This window comes from Narcine bancroftii, chromosome 6 (assembly GCF_036971445.1).
Source record: "Narcine bancroftii isolate sNarBan1 chromosome 6, sNarBan1.hap1, whole genome shotgun sequence".
Classification (NCBI taxonomy): Eukaryota; Metazoa; Chordata; class Chondrichthyes; order Torpediniformes; family Narcinidae; genus Narcine; species Narcine bancroftii.
The window spans coordinates 61,713,852-61,739,799 of NC_091474.1; the positions used below are offsets into that span (position 1 = coordinate 61,713,852).

The following is a 25,948-nucleotide window of genomic DNA, read 5'->3' on the forward strand; positions in this document are numbered from 1 at the left end:
CCTACTTAGTCGCCCCAGAGCTCGCAGCAAACTCTTTTTAATTAAAAAAAAATACTTGTTGAACTGGTACGTTATTTGGTTCAATTGGTTTACATTGTATTCAGCCAACTATATACTCAGCCTTTAGCTTGAAGTCCCTTCTCTTCCCATGTTTCTTGGGGACTTTTTTGGGTGGGGGGCAAAGTATTGATGTATTTCAGTGCCCCTCTGGCCTCTGTTAAAAATGTTCTCCCCCCTGTTGCCAGGAATATTTTCAGGGCCGTTAGATACAATAGAGTTGATCCAATTCCTTTTTTCCTCAGTATTTTCCTCACCGGGTCAAATGATGCATCTTTTAAGCAGCATCGTGGTGACATCTGGATAGAAGATTCCACCCCCCCCCCCCCCTCATATTCCGCAGGGCCGCCCCTCTCCCTTGTCCCCAGGTCTGCTGCCCGTAATATTTTTTTCCTCTCCTGGAAATTGGCAAGTCGGATCAGGACAGATTGGGGTTTCTGTCCCGGACCCGGCTTTGGAAGGGGAGAGTGACAAAACTTTCTATTTGAAGGGCCGCCCCCCCAACTCTCTCCCTTCCCAGTACTTTTGAGATTCATTCCCTAAAGGATGTTTTTGGATTCCTGCCTTCTTTCACCCCCAATTTTAATGTTATTTCTTTTGCTAAGATTCTCAAGGGTGTCTTGTCTGTCCCATACTTTTTCTTTCTCCCTATCCCAGTTTTCCCTGTCATTTTCCAATCTCTCCATGTCACCTTCCATCCTTCCCACTCTTTCCTCTACAATAGTCACCCTTCCTGATCATTCTCCCATAGCTTTCCACACTTCTTTTAATTCTTTTTTGCTGAAGCCTCTATGACTGTTTCCATCTTTCCTTTAATGTTTTTCATAGAAGGCTCCAGTCCTTCTTTTCCTCCCTGTTCGGTATTTTTCCTCCTGTCTATCTGCATGGTCGGGTTGTTCATTTCATCATCGCTGTTTCCCGCGCTGCTGTTGCCCAAAGCCATCACTGACAGCTCGGAATCCCCCCCCACTATTACTGGAGGATCGCCACCGTGTCTGGGATTCGCCCCTCTCTGCAGTTGAAGGTAGGTCTATGGTGCCATTTGCACCTTTTCCTGTGCGCTGCTGTTTCGGGGCTGAACTTTCTTTTGCTACTCTGTCGGTCTCTGTGTCGGCCTCGTCTCCTTTTCCCCTCCACATGCGGGGCCCAACTGATGGTGTGGGTGCCTTGAATATTGCCGTGGCACTTGTACTTTCTTCCCAGCCTGCCCATCTGCTCGTACCTGCTTCCTTTGGGATCCCAGGGGGTGCTTTTCGTAGCCCGTCCGCCTGCGGAGCAGGTTGCGGCTCCACCATATTCCTCTCCTCCCCTGGATACTTCAGGCAGGTTGCAGAACTCTTGCTGCCACAGGACCATCGCAGAGAGTAATCTTCTGCTTTGCTTCCATCGTCGCCACTGTCATCGCTGGCCATCCTTCTGTCGTCGGGACTATCGCTGCCAATGCAGCTCTCCTCTCTGCTGTCGTCGCTGCTTCACTGGCTCCCTCACACCACAGGAGTTTCAAGTGTGGCCTCCTCCTTGCCACTGCTCTCTGACCTACCTGTTGCAAACCCCAGTGTTTGATCTGTCACATCAGCACCGACTCTATCCTCAGGATATCCACATCAGTGCCTGGGTCCCGCTGTGGAGTGGATCCTGCTGTCTTCTAACCCTGCAGGCCCTCCAGGTAGGGCATTGGTTTCCATCTTTCACCTCCCGCGATTTCCTTCACCGTGAGGCCAGCTGTTAGATGTTTGGGCTGTTTTTTATTTCAAAATCGCTTTTTTTTTTCCCTTCTTGCCCATTCTTCTACCAAGCACTTTTTACCCCACCTTCATGTGAGATTACCGGTTGTTTTTTTACGCATTTACCCACGATCGTGCTGGTGCTCTGAGGAACCTGTCTACCCTCCTCTCTGCGTCAAGTGACCCCGGAGGCCAATCTTATTGAAATTGCCAAAGAAATCGAGGACCGGACTTCCACGTGTTGGCTCTGTTCAGAAAAGATTGAACCTTTGATCTTTGTGAAGCTATATCAGATGGAGTTTCCACTGTTTTAACTTATCTCTATTGATTAGTATGTCAAACCTTCTTGATTTCATTAACTGCATTAGTCACAAAGGTACAAAACCTTATGGTTTTGTTATTAATGTATTTAAGCACTGATATACTATCAGTCTAAAACATAGAATCTGCTAACTCCATCTGTAATTCTCTACTTAATATAGTGTCCATTTTGCTCACCATTGTAGTGGCAGTTAATTCCATTCAAGGTATGATGACTGGAATTAATCGAGCCACTCTGGCTTTTCTCATTACAAATCCACAATGTATTCACTCTTGGTTATTTTGTAATACTAAATAACTGATAGAACCAAAACTACCTTCGCTTGTGCCATCAAAGTGGTGTAACTGAACAAATGTGGCAATTCCAAAGTCTGTTGGTTTAAAACTTCTGTTGACTTCAAAATTTTCTAACATTTTAAGGCTCTCAATCCAATCTATCCAATCTTATGCAATGGACTTTGGTATAGTTTCATTCCATCCAAATTTTCTTCTGCACAATTCTTGCAGAATTTTCTTGGGTATTATTATTACTAAAGCCAATATTCCCAAAAGATTCATATATTGATCTTATGATTGAAAGAATACCCCTTCTTGTGAAAGGCTGTTCTTTCAAAACAATTTTGAATTTAAAAACATCAGACTGAACACACCATTGGACTCCCAGAACTCTTTCGACAGGTAGAACGTCACAATTCAATTCAAGATGTTTTATCTCCTTTGCTCTTTCTGCCTCAGGAATAACAGCCACACATTTCAACTGTTGCCAATCCATTTCGAAAGGAAGAAACCTCCTTTATTACAGATCTCTTTTAGCTCATGATAAAGATCTATTGCATCTTTTTCTGAAACCACTGAAGTAAGACAATCATCAACAGAAATTATTTCTGATGATGTTTATAGCTCGAGAACTAAATTGCTCTTTATTTTCTTCAGCATATTTTCTGAGAGCAAAATTAGCAGAACTTGGTGACGAAGTTGCTCCAAATAGAAGAACTGTCATTCTGTATTCAATCATGTCTTTACTGTAATCTCCATTAGGCCGTCAAAACAATGGTTAAAAAAATTACGATCTTTTGATCGTACTTTTACTTGATGAAACATCGCTTCAATATCTGCAGCAATTACTATAGGCTCTTTACAAAATCTTATCAGAACACCTATTAAAGTACTGGTTAAGTCGGGACCTTGTAGAAGTTGAGAATTCAATGAAACTCCTTGAAATAATGCTCCACAATCAAATACTATGCGTAGTTTCTTTTGTGAATGTATAATTCCATGATGAGGTAAATACCATTTTTTTTACCATCTTTTGTTCCAAGATATCTTCTGATACCTTTTCTACATAACCCTTGATTATCATGTCCAACATTGGTATATTCCAAATGAAAGGAAGAATTTCTCTTGAATTTTCTCTTCAAATTTGGTAATACAGTGATCTGCAATTGTTTTATTATCTGGCATACAAATTTCTCTTTCTTTAAAAGTAATGCAATACAGTAATGATCATCAACATGTTGTATAGAACTTGAAACTAAATCCAGAAACTGCTTGTCCTCCTTTGAAGGTTCTTAAATATCTTTGAGACATTTGAACTATTGTACCCACAGATCATTAAGTTTCACAACTGAAATTCTTTTGATATCAATTTTCTTCCATCCAAGCAACGTTCTCACAGCATAAGGTCTGCCATTTTGACTTTGTTACATCAAGAGGTTTGAGAGCTTTTGGTAAGTCTAATGCAATTAACATCTCAATCTTGGCATCAATCTTAGGTAAGAAAAAATCTTTTAGATGAGCCCACTGACCGATATCATCTTGAAGTGGAATATTCTCCTTATTGACAGGCATAGTCTTCTGAGTATATACACTTGGAAGATCACAAAATTCATTGCTATTCAATCCAGCAATCTGAAAACCTGAAACTATATTAGTTTCAATGTTCTTTTCATCATTCATTGTCTTCAAGAAGATTTGTGATCTTTTTTCATGAAGATTAAGTTTATTCATTAATTCAACAGTACAAAATGATGCTGCACTTCCTGGATCAAGAAATGTTTAGGTCTTCAGTATGAAGCTCCCCTTTTTAGCTTTAACCTGCACAAGAACTATTGCAAGGGCTTTGTCACCGGCCCCAGTAAGACTGTTTGCCTGAACCGAAGCTGACTGTGTCTTTAGTCTTGACTTCCTTCTCAACTTTACTTTGTTGAGTATGCAGTAACTTAGGATGCTTTAATCTGCATATATCGACTGAGTCGTTTATTACATTTTGTTGATGTGTCCTTTACACAAGTAGCTAAAATATTCCATTCTTCTTTAAAAAGGTTAATTTCTCGTCATGCAACTTTTTCTCTAATCGTGAACATCTTTCTAAAGCATGCTTATTTTTGCATTACAAGCAGCTTTCCGGAACAGTCTGATCTTCCTTTTCCTTTGTTTCCTTGTTCTCTCTTGTGCATGTATCTGACACAGCAATAACAAAAGTACTTCCCTTTGGTTTCTGTTGAGATGATGATTTAGATTTCTTTACATCTTTAGGAACTATTGAAGTATCCTTAATATTTCCAAATACTGGTATAGTGTTAACATGCACGCCGTTCCAAAAATTGTACAACTTCCTCAAAAGTGGCATACTTCCGTGAAGCATCTTAAGCTCTGCAACTTTGGTTCTCCATAAATCCTTCAGCTTATAAGGCAATTTGTTTATAGTAATTGACAAATTAGCAAGCAAATTCAGCTATTGCAAATGTACACTACTTCCCATTGCGTCACAACATCCTCTCAGAAAGAGTGCCTTCGTATCCTCTGATTTTATTGCTGACCAAGAAAGAATCTTGCCTATGTGACCCCTGTGATTTTACGTTCATCGCCATAATGATGAGCAATAATTCTTTTGCCTTTTTAAAACCTTGTTCTGGATTCCATATATTGGCAACTTTTGCTAACTCCTTCATTTGTCCTCCAGTACACTGTTCCAAGTAATAAAGACAATCTTTCGCATTTTTATTATTACTTTCAATGTGATGTTCAAACAATTTCATGAACATCAGATATTGTAATGGATCTCCATTTAAAACTGGAATTTCCTTTTTCGGTAAACCGTATGAACCTTGTGGCTGCACTAAGATTGCAGAGATTTCATTTTGTTTTGCTATGAGTGATATATTGTCTTGTCCACCATGTTTTGCGGCTGGTTGTCTTGAGGTGAATGGAGAAAAAGGATCTTGAACTGGTGCCATAGGTGTAGGACCTTGAGTTGTAAGTGATGGCATTGATGGGGATCCTTGGTATGTAAGTGATGACATTGGTGGAGATCCTCGTCTTGTAGCTGGTTTTCCAGCAACGTGAAAAGATATCAATGGTTGAGTATGATCAACTCACATGGTTGAACTTTTTTGAAATTCTCTCCTTTTGGGAAGATCCTCATGTTGTGTGCTCTGGAGAGATTGAATGTTGCTCGCTCTTTTCATAGGATTGGTCATTGTCATTTGAGCACTCGCAGTAACACCCATGGTTTTTTGCTCAAGTATATTTGCTTCTTGTGGCTGCCTTCCCCATGGCTCTGCAGAAGGGTTAGGTGCTAGCGCTTTGGGAATGTCACAAATTCATAGCACCTTGTTCCTCAAGCTCTTGTCTTCTTTTGTCTATTCACTAGCCATTCGTAACCTTTTAAGTTGTTCTTCTTGCTCCATTTGTTTCTTGATTTCGGCTTCTTGCCTCAGTTGCAGATTCTTGACTTGAATCTCCATATCCTCTAAAGCATATATTTTCTCCAACCAGTTGTTCACAGACAATAGCTAGGTCTGCTTGTGCCTTGGCATGTATAGTTGATATGCTTGAAGCATGTGAAGCTGTACTTGCTCTAAATTACTTTGAAGATTTTCCTGCACTCATAATACTATCATCAGGATTCACATCTGAACTTTCAGATACCGCTGATTAAGTCTCTATCTTCTGCATTTTGCTTGGTACAGCACCAGAGGGACTTTGCAATATGCATTCATCTGTTGTTCCAGTTCCACTAACCTTTAATCTGCAGTGCCTTAACAAAGTCCTCTTCTTGCTTGGTAGTCGAAGCTGCTTCTTCTTTGGTGGCTGGCTTCAATCTCCTGCCAAGTGTTGTCGATCTGCCTTGTTAGCTCAACTCACAAACAAACAGTTCTTTGAGAGGAGCTGCTTGCTCGAGGTCTTAAGCCAAATGAGACTTCTACTTATCCATCTTGGATTCTTCACAATGCAAACTTGCTTCTCCTGGTTCCTGGGAGCAGTAAACAAATTTGTATCTTATGTGGTCCCGTTAGGAGAATTGCTGAATTGTCTTGAATCTATGGATATGCACACAAGCTTTCTTATCATTCCAAGGTTGCAATTGAGCTAGACTTGGCTCAATTTTGAACTGCACAATTCACAGACAGGTTCTCATGGTCTTCTGGAATATTCTTCTGGATACCTCTTGAATTCAAATCTGGCTGTTAATTTTTAGACAAATTTTATAACGCTTTCCTTATTCTAATATATCCTATCCAAAAGCTTCATCTTCCAAAAGTATGAGCTACGATATTCTGAATTTCAATCTCTAATCCAATAAATGCAACTCTGTGACTGCTGCTTTATGTCATTTTAATTTGTTGATAAAACAGATAAACATTTTGCATAACTTCACATTAAGACTTTCATAATGATGAATAACAAAGCATTTACTGTGTAATGATAGAGATAGAAAATATATATAATGATATTCAAAGTTTAAAGAGATACATAACAATATAGATAAACAAATTTAAAGAGACAAAAAAGTATTTAAAGAGAACAGAAAAATTCAAAGAAAAATTTATCTCGCTCACGCCTTCTTCTACATGTTGTTGAGTAATGAGCGAGTCGTTAGTCTGGGCAGATATTATGACATATTACCTCATAGTCACTGGGGTATGTTACGAGCCCAAAGGACTCCAAAACCCAGCAGCAATAGAAATTCACCAGGACAATGGTTACTTAAACAAAACTTGCTTTTAATTTTCTTTAAGCCAAATAACAAGATCATACTTTTTAACTTATTACTATTAATTTAACTCCCTTCTAATTCTAAATGCACGTGTATGTAATGTGTATATGTTCAGGAAAGTTCTTTGTTTCACAGTCGAATCATTCACTTCTCCAAGTTCACCAGTATCAGGCAATGCTTGTACTGTACACAGAATTTAATATTTATGAATCTTAACCAGGCTCTGGTGCTTAAAGTTAAATGGTTACCACTCATGTTGGTTTCAGAGAGATATCTGTTGCTCGTTGGACACACACACAAACTGATTCCCTCCAATCAGTCACTTCAGTATCTTGTCAAAGAAATTTGACCCATCATGGGTTTTCCAAATGATAACTTCTTCTTACAGGTCACCACAGAGCTCCTCTTGTTTTCCTTATGTCAGGAGAAACACTCTAACCAGCCATTTCCTCTTGTAAGGACTACAAGGGTTTTGAACAGGCTGAACTCAGAACTCACAACACATCTTCAAAATGGGGTCTTTCAACAAGCCTGCCAGCTTGCCATTTTGCAGCCTCAACTGCTACTATAGAACTGACTCCCCCCCCCCCTCTCTCTCTCTCTCTCTCCCTCCCTAATCTTGTTTGGTTTTTTTCCTTTCTCAGCTTGTAAAAACTAACACCCCTCCCAAGGCTCCAAACCCAATCTTTGAAAGATCTTAAACCCAATCTTTGAAAGATCTTATCAGCACTTGAGCCCGGACTTTTCCATTTGCACCTGCTTTGGAAATTCTTTCCAAAGCAGTTCCATTGTCTTTTGCAAAGCCAACCACAGCCTGAATGTCTGGCTTCAGCAAAGCTCTTGCATTTTAAATGAGATGTCTTTTGTGAAGTCTTCCTCTGTTTGTGAAGTAACCTACACTAAACCCCCCCCCCCCACAATCTATCCCTTTTAAGACATATCTATATAAAATATAACCCGTAACTGGTAGCACTACAAACAATAGTCTCTTAACGAGATAGGCACAAAATTAACAGAGTTAAAAAACACAAGGTTTTAACCTTTACACTACCTTCTCATTCAGGAGCCTGTCTGTTTATTGCTCAGCCCTGAAGTATTCATTTTTCTTTACTTCCTATAGATGCTGCGTGACTAGTTTAACTAAAGTTCCTTTGGTCTTCACATTCAACTCCACCAGACTCTATGTGCCCAACACATAGTTCTCTAACACTTCCACTAATTTCAGCATGATCCCACAACCAGCCACATCCTCCCCTACTCAATCCACTTTCATGTCCTTTGGCACTTCCAGTTGTAATCGCAGAGTGCAAACCTTGTCTATTTCTGCCCTCACTTCCATCTAGGTCCACAAACAGATCTTCTAGGTGAGGCAGAGCTTTACATGCACATCGTCCAACTAACCTACTGCATTCACTGAACTCTCCGTGGCCTCCTCTGCATCGGTGAGACTAAATACAGATTTGGTGACCACATTGCCGAACACCTATGCTTTATTTGTGGGTTGAATCCATTTAAACTCCCCCATCTATTCCTTCACAGATATATCAGTCCTTGACTTCTTCTATTGTCAAGGTGAGGCCAAACATAAATTTGAGTGACAACACATCATATTCCTCCTGGACAGCCTTAAACCTATAGCATGTACATAGATATTTTAAATTTTAAGTGACCATTCTTTCCGCCCCCCCCCCCCCCCACCAAATCTGGTTCCATTTTCTATCTCTTTGCCTTACTCCTGTACTTATGCTTCTTTCTAACTCCCCCACCCTTCCTTTCTTGTTACCTCTCTCTATCCAGCCCTCCACTCACATCTTTTATCCAATACCCAATCGTCTCTTGCTCCCCTCAGCTTCTTTCCCCCTTCATATACGTAATATTACCCCCTTTACTTGATTCTCAATTAAAGGTTCTAACCCGAAACATTGACTGACTGTTTCTACCCATGGACGCTGCCTGACTCACTGTTCCTCCATCAGCTCATTGCTTGCACTGAAAAAGTTTTCACCTCAGAACTGTACCATGAAAGGCTTTTACTTCACACATTAACCACAATATTATACATTTGTTTATTCTCTAATCATAATTATTAGAGTCAAATTAAGTTGATATGATGAATAATGAAGTGATTTGCTTCATTATTCCATTCATTTATTGACTGGCTAATGAATGGCTTCACCTTGTTCGATTACACTTGCTTGAGAATTTGTGAGTTTGACAGAAAACTGGTTCAAGTAACCAGAAAGGCCTCACTGCTGAATGTCATTTGATGTTATTTTCTATTTCATCTGTTGCATCATAATGGTAAAAGTTTGGGTGCACTGTACCTTTGAGTAAAGCGTACTAAAGTGCTCCTCAATAGGGTTCTGAAATGATGTTTGACAAAGCACTTGTGGTTTGTAAATTCCATTGTGCCTCTAGAACTGTTTAGTTCTTAAGGCACGTGGTGGTCAAGGTCCAACGAAAGCCTCATGGCATAAAGAATGCTTGCTGAGTTGACAGAGTGCAGGAGATCCGGTTACTGAGATGAGCATGTCATGTATGGATTCTTTAGTAATGTCAAGATCAAACACCAAAGGATTCAACATGGTGAGAGCAAAGAAAGTGGAGGAGTTTATTGAGGGTGAAGAAAAGCAGTCAGCACCCACTGGAAAGTGGAGGAGTTTATTGAGGGTGAAGAAACCACTGGAAAGTGGTTGTTAAAAATTAATTTAACAAGATTCTGTTCCTATTCTAATATTAACATCAACACATAGTACACAAGGTTGTCTTGTCTCTCGACAACCTTATCCCAAATAGTTGAAGAAGTCAAGCCCAAACGTTGGCTATTATAAAGTACACTGTTTGACCTGCTGAGTTTCTCCAGCATTTTTTTTTACTTAAACCATGATGTCTGCAGACTTTTGTGTTTTACAGTTGAAGAAGTCACCCATCAACTGCTCTTTTTTTTTAGATGAGAGGAGGTGGAGTTGTATAAATCTCCTTGCTAACCATTTGATTGGTCAAGAATTTAAATTTAGATATAGCGCAAGGTAACAGGCCATTTCTGCCCACGAGCCCATGCCACCCAATTGACCTACAACGTTTTGAAGAGTGGGAGGGAACATACAAACTCCTTACAGGCAGCACGGGATTTGAACCCCTGTCCTGATTGCTGGTGCTCTAACAGTGTTGCTCTAACTGCTACACCAACTGTGCTGCCCCTATCATAACCCATTTATCAATATGTAGGTTGGTCCTTATAATTAACTACTTGCGACCATTGTATCATGAATCATGCTATACCTCTTTTTGAAAATTTGTTTTTAAAACTATTATGTCATTCTGATGTTAATTATAAGGACCAACCTACATATTGATAAATGATGTGTGTCTTTGGGCTGTGGGAGAAAACCAGACCACCCTGAGAAATCCACCTAGTCACAAGAAGAATGTCCAAACTCCACAGGGAACAACCTCAACTCAATACAAAAATAAAGCACTTTTTATTTGAAGTATTCTTCATTTTATTCTGAAATAAAGAAATCTTAGCATTCTGGTGTTAGTTATAAGGATCAACTTGCATATTGATCGATTAAATGGTTAACAAGGAGATTTCTATGACTCCACCTCCCCTCACCCCCTCAAGAAAATGAGCCAAACTTCCTGAACCATAATTGAAAAAAAACTATCAGAAACATCCTCTACATTCTTGAAACTTATAACATAGAACATTGCAGTACACTACAGGCCCTTCAGATCATCATGATTTGCTGACCTATATAAACTGACTCAACAATCCAAACCTTCCCTACCTCACATCCATAACCCTCTAATTTTCTTGCATCCATGTGCCTGTCTAAGTGTCTTTAAAATATTCTCATTTTACCAGCCTCCACCACTATTCCTGGCAATGCATTCCAGGTACTCACTACTGTTTTAAAAAAAAAAAACACCTCTGGCATCTCCCCTAAACGGTTGTCCCCTCACCTTATACAGATGTCCACTGGTATTTGCTACTGTCGCCCCAGGGAAAAATGTGCTGGCTGTCCACCCTATCTATGCCTATATTAAGTCTCCTCTCATCCTTTGTTCCAAAAAAAAGATCTCTCTCTCTTAACCTTGCCTCATAAAACACATTCCCCAGTCTAGGCAACATCCTGGATTCTATGTTCTCACAATGATCATAAGTTTACAGAATATAGAGGATGCTTTGATAAAGCTTTTTGTTTTCAGATGTGGTTCAGGAAGCTTGGCTCGATTATATATATATATATATATATATAATAAAAATTTAAAAAAAAATTGGGTGAGGGGAGGTGGAATCATATAAATCTCCTCCGCATACTCTCTAAAGCTTCCACATCCTTCCTGTAATGTAATCAATTTCTGGAACAATAGTACAAAAATTAATGCAATAGACAAATCCTTGTCAAACAAAGTGCTTTAAACTAGGAAATTATTCCAATCCAGAACATATGCTCTACTGCCAGTAAATAAAGGAAACTACTTCTAAGGCCTATAGACACCATATATAAGGTGCCAGTAGATAAAAATGAAAGAACATCTTGGATAAATTATAATTTGGTGGTTGACTTTGAGGAATTAACAATGGAAAATCCTTCCTTAGGAAGGCCCTTGAAGCCCAGAATAAGGAAATAGCAGAAATTTTGAACAGATTTATGTTGGTCTTTACATCCAAATATTTATATATAATTTGGGAGATAAATTGAGAGAATAACTCAACAGTTTTGCAATCATGAGAGACAGGTGATCTAATGGGACTACAGGCTGCCAAGTTTCCTGGGCCTGATAGCATGCAATTTGGGTTGGCAAAAGAGTTGACGTCATTGGTTGTGTCTTTCCAAAGCTTTTTATTATCCAGGATAAGTCCCAGCAATCAGCAAATAAAATAGCATAATTTTTAAATAATTCCCTACTTTCTTGAATGTAATGACCAGGACAGATAAAAGGGAACCAAAAGAAATAATATTCAAGGCCAAGATATTTAGTCTGTTGTAGAATTAATAGTTTTAGGTGACAGGCAAGAAAGTGGAAAGAAATCTGGATCAGATTAGCACTGGTTTTATTGAATGGCACAGAAGGCTTGTCTTCTTATGTTCTTGCACAAAGGGAATGTTTTATTTTTTTTACACACATCTGGATGTTAGTCTCCAGCTGTATTCTAGAGAAAGCTATCTTTGTACATTTGATCAAATTATTTAGCCCTTTTCACATTGGCTAACCAGTGAATTGATTGTTCAATGAACTGGACCACTGTTAATTTGTTCTCTGCGTCCTTTCATATTCACCACCAGGCATCCTCAGGTAGAGGGGCACCTATCCTCCACCAGTGATATCTGAGTGATGCATCCGAATAATTTTTGTATTTAAACAAAATTGATCATGCCTGATGATTACATATTAAGCGTTATGTACAGCACAGTATGAGTCCTTCAGCCCCTGTTATGCCGGACCTATAAAAATCTTTATAAAGGACCATTGGAAAGTGGTAGCGGAAATAAAACACAGAGATACACAATTTCTAAAGACTGTGGGAAAGTTAGAGAGAGAGAGAGAGAGCAAGCCCTCCCAGAATTCCCTGCGGCAGAGAACCCCCTCCATAAGTGACCAGGTCTGCTCTCTCTCTCTCTCTCTCTCTCTCTCTCTCTCTCTCTGTGACTTTCCCACGGTCTTTATAAATTGTGTGGCTATGTGTTTTATTGCTTTCATAATTTTACGTTTCTCTCTTTACACATTAATTTTGTTTAAATACAAGATCATAATACATTGAACAGGATTTAGTAAATTAAATACAAAATTTATACCTTTTTAATCTTTTGTTTCCTTCGTGTTCTTGCACCCACACAAAAACATCATCAATACGTCACTACTTTGTACCTGGATAGTCTATATTCCTTTCACACTGGGCTAATTGGCACGCGGGCATCAGATGACCCTTGGGATGATACAACCTATCTAGGCAGTTCATCACCAGCGTGATTTGACACCTGCCTGCCAATTCCTAAGCAGTCATACTGGGTCCCTTAATCATAATATTGGCATTAATTACTAGAATATGGTGCCAGTGTGAAAGGGGCTATTGAGACACCAGTTGAGTTTCAGTTAGTATGTTGTCCTTAATATCAGAGGATTTGGCTATGTGGTATTGAAGGGTCCCAGTAATATTTAAATTTCTAGGGAAATTGAGAGTTGAGGAGAATTAAAATACTTGAGTGGCTGAAGCTATAGGAAAAACTGGTTTGATCTCAAATGTTATTTTGGAAAAAAAATCTTGGAATAATGTTTTGAATGAGTTGTAGTACTTCAGATTTATTTTGATTTAAAATGGTTAGTGATTACATATCTTGTATCAGTATACTAATTTTGTTGTATAAAGATGTGTGATTTCCTGGATTAAATTATAGTCACGATTTATGTATAGTGTGTAATAAATTTTACTTGTTTTATTGTTATATTTAAAGATCTAGTTTTCTGCAAAGCATGATGCAGATCCTGATAACTTGGTAAAGTTGTGCTGACATTTACTGAAACCACATCTGTTGTCCTGGATGACATTCCACTATTACTTGTTTTGATGCAGTGTGATATCTCTGTCTCTATGAATTCTCTCGATGAATGGTGCGTTTGTAATTCAGTTTTTTTTGAGGGAATGAAAATTTCCTTTTCACTGCTAAATATCTCAAATAATTTCAATATTGCATGTCGTTCTGGGATTTCCTCATTGACTCTAATAAGATTGCAGTTGTTAAGTTCAGCTACCTAGACTGTTCTGACATTGATTGATATGTTTACTGATCCCTGAGTTTTCTTTTCAGTTCCCTGCATAGTTGTAGATCAACAGCAAGCTGTCTCACGTACTGCACGTAGCAAAACCATTAAGAACATTGCATGCCTGGCACAAATCCAAAACCAGGAAGTTCAAATGAGTTCATTTTAATCTGGGGTGGAGGCCGTATTCATATACAATAGTGTGCAAGAAGAGGAAACAGAACATCTGTTACAAAAATAATATTATTTAACAAGATACTGATTTTATTTGGCTGTTAATGTGATTTCTGTGCTGCTATTTCTCAATTTGGTTGTGCCATCAGAGACCATGAAAGCTAAATTGATTATCACCTTCTTGCAGCAGCATATCCCAAAACAAATAAATAATTCCTGTGCATGTTGAATGCTAATATGGGACATATTCTATGTGTGTGCATAATGTATTCTTTGTGCCCATTGCTGGATATTGAGAATTTTTTAAAAATATGACTGATAGATTGAGTTTGTATAGTGAAATATGAAATTCTTGGATAAACTTCCAATGATGATCTCTTGCCATCATTCCTGTGACAGTTGCAGATACCTATTACATTATTAGGTGTACAGAACAGAATGTCAAGAACAACATCGGTCTTACCAAAAGGACCTGCCAAACTGATGAAGCTATAATTTAAGACTTTCACGCTAAACAGCCAAAGCATCACTTGAGAGATAGTTAAGCAATCTGACGACCACAGATTATATCAGGACTTGGTGACCCATTACATCAGGACATTTGTTCAGGCTGATGGACAATTAAATAACTATAAGGGGTAGGAAATCCCATCTTCATTGATGGGGTTAGCATGAAACCAAGTTCCGTGTTGGTGTAGCGGTGAGCGCGACGCCTTTTCAGTGCCAATGATCGGGACCAGTGTTCGAATCCCATGCAGTCTATAAGGAGTTTGTACATTCTCTCTATGTCTGTGTGGGTTTTCCCCAGGAGCTCGTTTCCTTGCACCATTTGAAACATACGGGACATAGGTTAATTGGGCGGCACGGACTCATGAGCCGAACTGGCCTGTTACCATGCCGTATATCAAAAATTTTAAAACTGTTTCTCTGAAAAAGCTGAAGATGTTGAAACTGTATGGTTGGGATTTGCTTATCGGTAATTAGGGGATAAGATGTGGTCAAATTATTTCATGATAATGTTAAATTTGAACATGAAGTAATGGAATTCCCTGATTAAAATCATGATTCACAAATGTGTTTGCTGCCTTTTGAGCTTGGTATCATCAAGAAATCTCTGAGCTGGGAAGGCTTATGCAAATCAGTCTACCTCTATCTCCTCCAGGACTCCTCTTATCAAGTAATCCATCCTTCAGCCAACTGGCAAGTTTGACTTGTGATCGGTTATGGTCTTGATCCCTTGCCACATGCGCCTCATGTCGCAGGTGTTGCACAGCTGTCTGTGGATCCTCTGTGTGTGGCTCTGCTTTGCCTTTCGTATGGGGAGAGTTCAGCCCTGGTTAACCTTAGTGCCATCTTGTCTCCTGTCCTGAAGGCAACATCATGAGCGCTGAGAAGTTCCCAGACCTCTGAATCCAACCATGGTTTTTGGTTAGACCTGGTTATGAAGCATTTAATCTCGATGACAACCTCAATGCAATGTAGCCAGTCACTGAGCTCGTGTACTCCTTGGTGTTTACATGACCATTGTAGGTGGCTGCCTCCTTGTAACAGTTCCTGTGCGTGGTCTCAAAGCAGTCTTAGCAGTCTTGTTGCGCTGCTGTGACACCCCCCCCCCCCCCCAGCTACATCCTGATCTCCCTGTGGCATGGCTTAGTTCGTTTTGCTAATGTTCTTTATGCCTTTTTATACTTAAATGCATTTTAGGACTTAAATGTTGACCTGAAAAGAACAGGCTGAAAATTGGGTGTTTTGTAGCAAGTGGTTTGAAATCTTACTTTCTACCAGACATGGCCAGATTAAATTCACTTTAGAAAAGTGAAAGTGTGACTCTTTCAGACAAAAGCAGCCACTTAAACATAAAAGTCTAAGTGAAAATAAACTCATCTGTCCAGGGAAGTCAATTGTCCTTGAATACCACAGATAATGCAAAATAAAATGCAAGTTCAGTAGAGAATAGTGTTACAGAGAAAAAGTTCAGTTTAGAGCAGGGGCAGTATCATTTTACTCATTAAAAATCAATTCTATAGTATGGTAAATTACTTTCACAATTTAGTCACTTTTCAGGGTATAAACTAAACTTACACAAGAGTGAACTTTTTCCTCCTGAGTACTATGGTGCCTATCGATGCCAATATCCCTTTTAAGGTTGTTAAGAATTTGTTTACTTACCAAGGAATTATAGTCACCAAAAACAATTATTTCAAGAAAACTTCCTTAATTTATTTAAACAATTTAAGCAGACATTGTCCAGATGGTCACCTTTCTCTATTTCATTAATTGGTCGTATTAACTCTATTAAGATGATTATTTTACACAAACTTTTATACCTTTTTTATGCCATTCCAATCTTCATCCCCAAGTCATTTTTTGATTCCCTTGACTATTATATATATTTGCCAAAACAAACGATCTCGGCTGAATAAGCTTCATTTGCAGAGATCTAAAATGAATGGAGGCTTAGCATTGCCGAATTTTAGATTCAATACATGTTTTATCTTGTTTTGGATTCAATATTTTAATAGATTCGATTTCCTAGTTTGGGTCTCTTTGGAATTGAGTTCAGCTGAGAAGTTTTCAGTTTTATTCTTTTTAGAGTAGCATTTCCTTTTTCTTTAGCTAAAGTTAACAATGATATACAGCCCTGTAGTAAAACATTCCCTGTGTATTTGGGTTCAATTCAGGAATTTTTTTATTTTAAAAGGTTTTTCTTTATCAAGTTTTATATCATCTAATTATGTATTTCCTCCTTTATATGATTCAACGTTTGTCAATTGGTATGATAATGGTATTCAGTATTCTCGAGACTTGTCTGTTGACAGTTGTCTCGTCTTTTGAACACTTTTTTTTAGATACTTCCAGATATTAAATTTTTTACTGATTTAGTTACCAAATTTTCTCATGGCTTGTGAATCTAACATGCTGGATGTAATTTTCAAATTACATCTCTTCCAAAAGGCTTTAATAACCTTTATTCCTTTATTTCAAAATCAAAATCACGTCATGTTTCCATCGATAGGATTAAAAGACCATAGGAGTAGGATCTACAGTTTTCTACCACAGACAAAAATTGGGATTTGATTCCTAAATTAATTTACACTTCTTCACTATGTGCTCGACATTGTTGTACATCGGACTTGGATATCTAAAGATAAATTATCCCATATATTTCCTGATCTAAATCTTCAATGTGACAGATATAACGACAGGAAGCCACCTTGATGCATATGTTTGGTCTTGTTGAGTTCTTGAACCTTATTGGACGGAGATTTTTTGTGATTTACCAATAATATTACGTGTTAATCTTGAATCTAATCCTTTAACGGCTTTGTTTGGAATGTTAGATGATATTAATGAGCTAGTTTCTTCATCTGATTGTCAAGTCATATTATTTACAACACTTATGGCATGAAAAGCTATCCTACTGAGATGGAAAGATCCTGTTCCACCCACTAGTACTCAGTGGTTAAGTTATGTCTTGCCTTAATTTAGAAAAGATCAGGTGTTCCGTGTTGTATGCTAACACCAATATTCATAAAATTTGGAGTCCTTTTATGGACTATTTTCATGGTCATTGAATGTATTTATTTATGTACGGTTTTTCCTTCAGTTCATAATGTTTTATAGATTCAACAGAACTATACTACGTTTAATTTTATGTCAAATCATCCTAGGATTTTTTGGTAAGGAGTTAGAGTTCTTTTTTTAAAATCATTCTAACAATATTGTATGGGGAAGGGGTATATCGCTGTTGTTTTATGTTTTGGAAATATTTTTCATGTTTGGTAACCTTGTGTTCTCTATACAATGTTTGCTTGTTTTATAAAACTCAAAAAAAAATTGAAAGAGAATAATCTGCTAGCAGTGAGGAAGAAACTGTCCTTGAATCTGGTGGTGCATGTTTTCAAACTCGTGCATCTTCTGCCGAATGGGAGGGGGGAAGGAGAGAAGGGACTAGGGTAGTATGGATCTTGATATGTTGGCTGCATTCACAATATTTTGCAATTTCTTGTAGTCTTGGACAGGGCAATTCCCAAACCAAGCTACTTTCTATGGTGAATCTATAAACATTAGGAAGAGACATTAAGGGCATGCTGAATTATTTCAAATATATGACTAACTTATTGAGAACAATTTCCTCATACATCTCTACCTTTCTGCCACCTTTAGATGGCTGGTCAGTTTTTCTTTCCCTGATACCTTTCTTCTATTTTCCACAAATTGATATCTTGCTTGGATCCTTTAATAACCTATCCAAGGATACTTAAAACAGCTCCATATTGGGCCTTTTATTCTCTGATGTTTTGAATACTAAGACAAAAACACTTTGAAAGACAAGATTTTGAAGGGTTCATGGTCCAATGCTGAGAGGTGATTTGCAAAGACGGCGGAATTGAGAACTAAGGCCTGGTCACAGGGTAAGGCACCACTCATTAAAAATACTGCGACTCATCCATCTCAGCCAATGATGGTGCATTGACTGAATGGAATAGGCCCTTCAGCCCAACTTGTACATGCCAACCAAGTTGGCATTCTGGTCTAGTCCCACTGGCCTGCATTTGGTCCATATCCTTATTATCCATATATCTGTCCAAGTGTCTTTTGAACACTTCTATAGTTTCCTCTGGCAAGTCCTAAAAGACATGGGTATTAGATTGAGTCTACCACAGAGAGTGACTGCAATTATCTGATTTGACCTTGGGATTAACCCATTTGACCTTTTCTTTTTAGGTTACATGCGGCATTTGCATCTGTCCATGATAGCATTGGTGAAATTAACCACTGAATTTTTCTTGTGTGCCCACTGAGGACATCTTCCATCTTGTTCTACGGCATTTCCGATTATGGTGCTATCAAAATAAGGCATTCAGAAAGTGTTATGTATCACCAAGAACAATAAAACCTACATCACCACAATCTGTAAGTTCATGCCTCAGCATATCTTCAATCTATGCAAGGCAGGGGATTATCTCTGTTCCCATGAGATGTACACTATCACAGAAGCACACCTTCAGCAAATTCAATTCAATCCATGTGATACCAAGAAATGGTTGCGACCACACCAAACAGCAGAAGCTAGGGTCCCATCAGCAGTACTAAAGACATGCCGTTCAGAACAAGCTGTTTCTAGCCAAGCTGTTCCAGTGCAGTGATAACAGTAGCATTCACTTGAGAATGTTGAAAATTGCACAGGTTTAGAATGGCAAATCTATTCTGGTTAATTGGTGCTCAATCATCAGCCAAGTGATGAACTATTATCAAGATAAACAAGAAAGAATGCAGATTCTGGAGAACTGGAGCAGTATGCAAAATGCAAAAGGAACTCAGTGGGTCAGGCAGGATCCATGGAAGGCAATAATAGAGTAAACATTTAAGGGCATAGCACTTCATCTACTATTAAGAGACCTGTACCAATAATCTGCCTACTCATTCCAATTTAGATTTCACCAGACCACTCAGTTCCAGATCTCGTTACAGCTACGGACCAAAAAATGACCGAGGAACTAAATTCTAGAAGGGAGGTGAGATGGATAATCAGTGACATTATTAATCTCACATTAAGGCTGGATTTGATGCAGTATGGTATCAAGGAGCCCTGGTAAAATTGAAGAACTCATCAGATATCATGGGGAAATGCTCAGACAAAAGAAAATGGTAGCGAGGCCTCACAGCATCATTGCAAATGATTCCTAGGGGCAGTGTTATTGGCCTTTGTTCCTTCATAAGATAACATCTGGAGCTAAATTTGCTGATTGTGCATTGTTCAGTTCCATTTACAACTCCTCAGTAGGTGAAGTAGTCCTTGCACATCGCAAGTTCTCTGCAATATTCAGGTATAGCTCCTAGGTGGCAATTAATGTCTGCATCACAAAAATGTCAAGCATTGATCGCAAACGCCTGCTCTTGCGATTTAGTGACATTGTGACATGGCTGTCACCATCTCCTAGGGGCTCAACTGCACCCACCCCGTAAATGCCGCTTAAGTCACCCAGACAAAGCTACACACTTGATTGCCTGCCCCCCCCCCCCCCATCAATCACTATGAATATTCATACCATCTGTGGCTATAATGTGCATCATTTACAAAATGCACATCAATTGGTCACCTAGGCTAACTCCCAAACCACCAACCTCTACTACCAATGAGAACAAGGCTAACATCAGAACAGGAACCCACTGAATCATTGACCATCCAGAATGGAAAAAAATATAACCTCACACCATTTTCCTTTGTCTGAACTATAGCTCCAACCATTAGGGAATTTCCTCTTGATGCCTGATAATTTCTTCAGCCTTATTAATGGTCCTTGATGCAATATTTAATAAAATTCAGTGTTGATTTCACTGATCATCAATCTCATCATAGTTGGTCTAAATCCTGGATTTCCTTCCCCAATACCCTTACCACCACCCTGTCAAAGGGATTTGAGGACTGCAAATAAATGCAGAAATGCCCAGATTCCAAAAAAAAACTCCAAGTCATAATCTAATCAATCACATTGCTTGGAATTGTTGGAAGGATCCGTGAACGTTTAACTGCAATCATTGATGGTATCGTCTTACAGGGCAATTGATTTTAGAGTCTCAAATTGTACTTTATTGTTATTTGCACTGTAGGCTGCAGAGGGTAAACTTTGAAAGTTAGCACAAAACTTGAGAAGCAAGGAGTTCTGTTGGTTTATAATATAAAAGCTGTACGGTTAGTACATAAAAAGAGAATCCCAGATCTCGCTGTTGAAAGATTCTTTTTGAATCAGACATTTCTGTAACAAGGTAAAAATAGAAGTTTGTTTATTTTTGTCAAAATGTCAATTTTTTTGGTTGTGATTTTAAGTATACTTATGGTAGAGCTAAGGCCTAATTAACCTATGATTTCAGAAACATTATCAGGATGCTGAAAATGCTTTAGAATCGATTGCTTATATTTGAAGTGTCTTTATCATATAGTGAATTAAAATTTCTTATTTGTGGAATTAAACATTTATATAATTTATGGTATTTGAAAACCAGTCACATATGATGTAACACGATAGAATGTTCTCACTTTTTCAAATTTATGCTGTTATTTTTTAATTCTATTTTTTTAAAAATCCTTATTCTTGCATCTTATTCAGTTAAAATAATCACAGAGTTGTTCAGCAGCGTATAACAGGCTCTCAGCCCAATTTATCAACCTTGACCAAGTTGGTATTCTGGGCTAGTTCCATTTAGCTACATTTAATTCATATTATTCTAAACCCATCCTCTCCATATTTCTGTCCAAATATCTTCTGAAAGTTCTGAAACTTGTGATCCCTCTTAAATCTCTCCCCTTTCACCTTAAACCTATGCCCTCTTAGTTCTAGAATTGTCTACCCTGGGAAATTGACTGTCTACAGACTTTTGTGTTTTATAATTGACTATCATGATCTCGTTTTCACTGTAAACTGTAATGGTTATGGTATGATCGACAAGTAAACGTGACGACTGAGAATTTGTTTTATCTATGCCTCTCATGGATTTATAAATCTATATAAAGCCACCCCAAAGCCTCCTATCTTGTAGGGAATAAAGACCCAGTCTATCCCACCTCTCTAGTCCCAACATTTTCTCTAGCCCTATATCGAAGCGACTAGAACTGCACACATTATGCCAATGGTGATCTCACCAGCTCCTTGTACAGATGTCATGAGATCTCAAATTTGTGCTCAGTACTCTGCCAAATGAAGATGAATGTTCCAAATCCCATGTTCACCATCTGTCCACCTGAGTAGTCAGTTTCGTGGAACTTTGCCCCTGTACTCTAGGTCTCTGCTCTACAGTACCTTTCAGAGCCCTGTAGTGTGTGGCAGTATGGAGTATGTTGAATTTTACTTGGTTTGATTGATTTTGATTTTTATCAAGATAAATCTTTCAATGCATTTTCTCTCAATGCTGACTGTATAGAAGTAGTCTCATGATAAGCTTGATATTTAAAGCCAATTAACTATTCAAAGGAATGACGACATAATGCTTTTGTATAAGGTCATTCTTGCAATATGCAAGGATCCAGTTTAGGAACACAAAGCTGAAGATTCAAGGATAGTTTCTTTCCTCCTGTTACCAGACCCATGAATGAATCTCATACTGGCGATGCCTGTGCACTGTTACATTTCTCTAAATGCTGCATTATTAAATGACTGTTGTACAACTTGCTACACCATTGACTTATTTATCTGTCTTTATTTATTATTATTGCACTGCCTAATGTATGAGTTGGAATGTCTGGATAGCAAGCAAAATGAAACTTGCTATATGTCTGTACATGTGATAATAAAAAAATTCAATTCATTTTCCATGGTAAAAGCCTTACCTAAACCAAATACAAAAAAGATAGAAACAAATAAATACCAGAAGATAATGATTGACTGAAAATTCAATGGACCAGAATATGATCTTGTAAACTACACTTCACTCAAGATAAAGTTTTAGCTTTTCCTACCCTGAAGGCCAGACGAGCAATTTTACTGAAATGGAAGGATGATTCTTCACCTATCCATGCACAATAGTTATGTGATGTAATGTCTTACTTAAGTTTGGAGAAAATTAGATATAATATTAAAGATAGAAAATGTCAATTTCTAAAGTGTGGAGCCCATTCTTGGAAAACTATTATGATTGGAAGAATTAAGAACTCTGAAGAGTCTGGGAGTTCGCCATCTGATGCCTTGAGGTCTCTAAATTATTCCAAGCCTCCTTTTGTTTAACTAACGGTAATCTTGATTAGAGGGAGGGGGTAGATCAGTTTTATAGGTTTTCTTTTCTCTTTTTATCTATTTAACCCAAATTATTTGGTTAATGGGTTTAATTATGTACATAAAGAATATGTTAATTGCTTTGTTTTTCATATGAATAGGCAACTGGCTAACACTTTTATATTTTCTTTGATTTTTCTTTACATGTATATGCGATGACTGATTATGTATCTCATTGAATTTGGTATACAAGTTTATATATTAAACTCAATAAACATATTTTAAAAAGGAAATTTTGCACTTTGACTGCAATTGAAAATGTGTTGATTTTCTGTATTTCTTTTTCTTCACGGATTTACAGGCAATGGTTGCATGTTACCCAGGCAATGGAACAGGATACGTGCGTCACGTTGATAATCCTAATGGAGATGGACGATGTGTCACATGTATCTATTACCTTAATAAAAATTGGGATGCACAGGTATGTAACATTCACAAATTGCAGAACATTGCTCAGAATTTAAACAAGTGTGGAGCAACAGGAAAAGAAAGCATGCTATTTTAATTGAGATGAAATGATAGGGAAAAAATAATGGCTGATATTGTTGTTAACTTTTATAATTCATTTTAAAAACAGGCTAAGAATGCTTGCCAGTTCTGAGAACAAAATGACTTGTAGTAATTAATCAGTGTACACCATCTTTTTTGGAAAAGTTCGTAGCTAATGAAAATGGTTCTGAAAAAGACTGCTGTCTGTAAACTGTGGATCAGTCAATTAGGTGTTTTAGCCACTACATGCAAAGCCAAAAATAGTTACCTCTGTGAAGGAATCTTGTATCCAGTTAGTTTAGAAATTGTATTCTTTATTTTCATTATTACCCAAATCATGAAACTTCTGATGCAGAGCTGTGAAAAGATTCCATGCTGATCCATGGGAGACTGTGAACCCGAATAATTCTGGACAGACTTAAAGGGAAATATTGATCTTATTTCTTTGTCCATCCGAGCTCCCAACATCCTGACCGCTGATCCTCGCCTCAGCCACCCACCCATCCGAGTTCCCGACGCCCCAACTACCCGCCCATCTGAGATCCCGAAGCCCCAACCTCAGATCCTCACATTGACTACCTGCCCTCCACAGTTCTCAATGCCCTAAATGCAGACTTGCCACCCAGTCCCGGCCATCCAAGCTCCTAATGCCTTAAATGACACAGGTACTTACTGCAGGCAAAAGTAGTATCCGTGTAAAAATCGACCCCCCCCCCCCCCAAACTCAATTGAACAGTACATGTTTAATTTATACAGTGAATTAGAAATGTTAAGACTGCACAGTGGCGTAGAGCTGCTGCCTCAGCTTTTGTATTAATCCTGTGTCCATGTGGTAGGTTTCTACCAGTTTCTTCCCACATATCAAAGATGTGCAGGTTGGTGGATTAATTGGCCTCTTGTAAATTGGTCAGATTCAGTGAGCCAAAAGGCTTCTTCCTGTGCTTCATTATTTTATAACATGTCAAAATTAGTGTTAGTAGAAAAAATATGAAATAAAGCACATGAATTAAAGAATGGTGCTATCATCAGATATTGATAAGAAGCGATCATCAAGAAGGTTAATAAAGTAATGAGGTACTAAGTTTTCATTTGTGCTGGAAATCTGCCAGTGGATGAATGAATAAGGGTTTCAAGGAACAGTGGTGCACCTTTGAGTAGGTCAGATGAGATTTACCTTCAACAGTAGTGAACTATAATTCAGAAAGAACTGAAATGGAAAGGTGTTAAATATATTCTGTGAATACATCACCACATCAACTTAAAAATAAAAATTATGAAGGAGATTGAGGTATTAGATAGAAAGTTTAGCCAGAAGAGGTTGTCAGGAACATTAAATCGTTTATGTTATGAAAATTTTGTTTCTCCGTTCAAAGGACTTTGTAATACATAGAAGGACAGTTATTTGCCCTTTTGAAGCTTGTGAAACCATCTAAAACTTAGGTGGGTTCAGGTGGGGGAAAAGTGAAAAAAGTAAAATCATCAAATATTTAAAAAGCAGAGTGTAGAATAAGATAAAAATTTACAACATTGGAGGCTATTCAGGCCAATGTGTCCATGCCAAATGAAAAAGATCAATATAGTTTAATCTCACTTTTCAGCCCAAGATTTTCAGCCCCATGGATCACATCCAAATATTACTCAAATGTGACAACGGTCTGTGGCCTTTCTACCCTTTTAGGCAGAGTTTCAGACTTCTGGAAGAAAATATTTTTCATCTCTGTTAATCTTGCTCCAAAATCTTTATTTTTAATCTCACTAGGCCCCCATGTAAATTCATTCACCTCAATTTTAAATATCACTTCAGCCACCACTATGCCAAGGGAATGCTCATCTTTCCCAATAGTTAGACATAAGGGACCGCAGGTGCTGGAATCTGGAGCAAAACCCATTTTCTGGAGTCAAGCAGCATCTGGGTGTGAGGGTGGGGTTGGGAAGGAAACAATTGTGTATTTTAGGCTGCGATGTCGGGAAAATTGAGAAAAAAATTAAACATAATTACGGCGCCTTTTTAGACTGCAAGTACCAGAGTGCAACAGTCCCAGAGGTTGGACATGCAGTCGAGTGGATGACCATCAACAAATTTTTCTGGTATGATTTAAACTGTAGGCTTCCCCCAAAAGGTTGTAGGGGTCCTGCAGGATAAATTATGGTACAGGAATTGACTCAAAATTTCTGCACATTCCTTTTTAGATTGCCCGTCAAGCAGCAAAATTCCTTGATTGTGCTGTTACATGCCTACAATCTAAAAACCATAATTGACAAATCCTTTGCTCCCACAGATGCTGCTTGAATGTTTTTTGTTCCCTGTTAGATAAATTGTTCCTATCCTGGCATATTTATAAATCTAAAATAAAAATAGAAAATCATCACGTTTATTGTCATCTGATTGCACAAGTACAACCCGACAAGACAGCGTTTTCTGGTCTTCAGTGCAAAACATTTAGACACACGACCAGATATTATAACACGTGGACAGACAAACAATACATGTACAGGACAAGTATTTCATCTATACAAATAAATAAATAAACATTGTGAGAGTCTCAGATGGTTAGTGTGAGCAGTTCCTTTGTTCGTTCAGCATTCTCACTGCCTGTGGGAAGAAGCTGTTTCTCAGCCTGGTGGTGCTGGCTCTGATCCTCCTG

At 38.2% G+C, this 25,948-nt stretch overlaps 1 protein-coding gene across 8 annotated transcripts in view; it reads left to right on the top strand.

The window, feature by feature from the left end:
- Positions 1-25,948, top strand: part of egln1a (egl-9 family hypoxia-inducible factor 1a) — a 124,397-nt gene that overhangs the window by 39,500 nt on the left and 58,949 nt on the right. For all 8 annotated transcript variants that reach the window (XR_011340102.1, XR_011340104.1, XR_011340103.1 and 5 more), the window contains exon 2: positions 23,116-23,235. Coding sequence is in view for 5 of the 8 variants with exons in the window: in XM_069885059.1 (XP_069741160.1) it covers positions 23,116-23,235 (120 nt within the window). In the remaining 3 variants the exon portion in view is untranslated. The remainder of the gene's footprint in view (positions 1-23,115; positions 23,236-25,948) is intronic.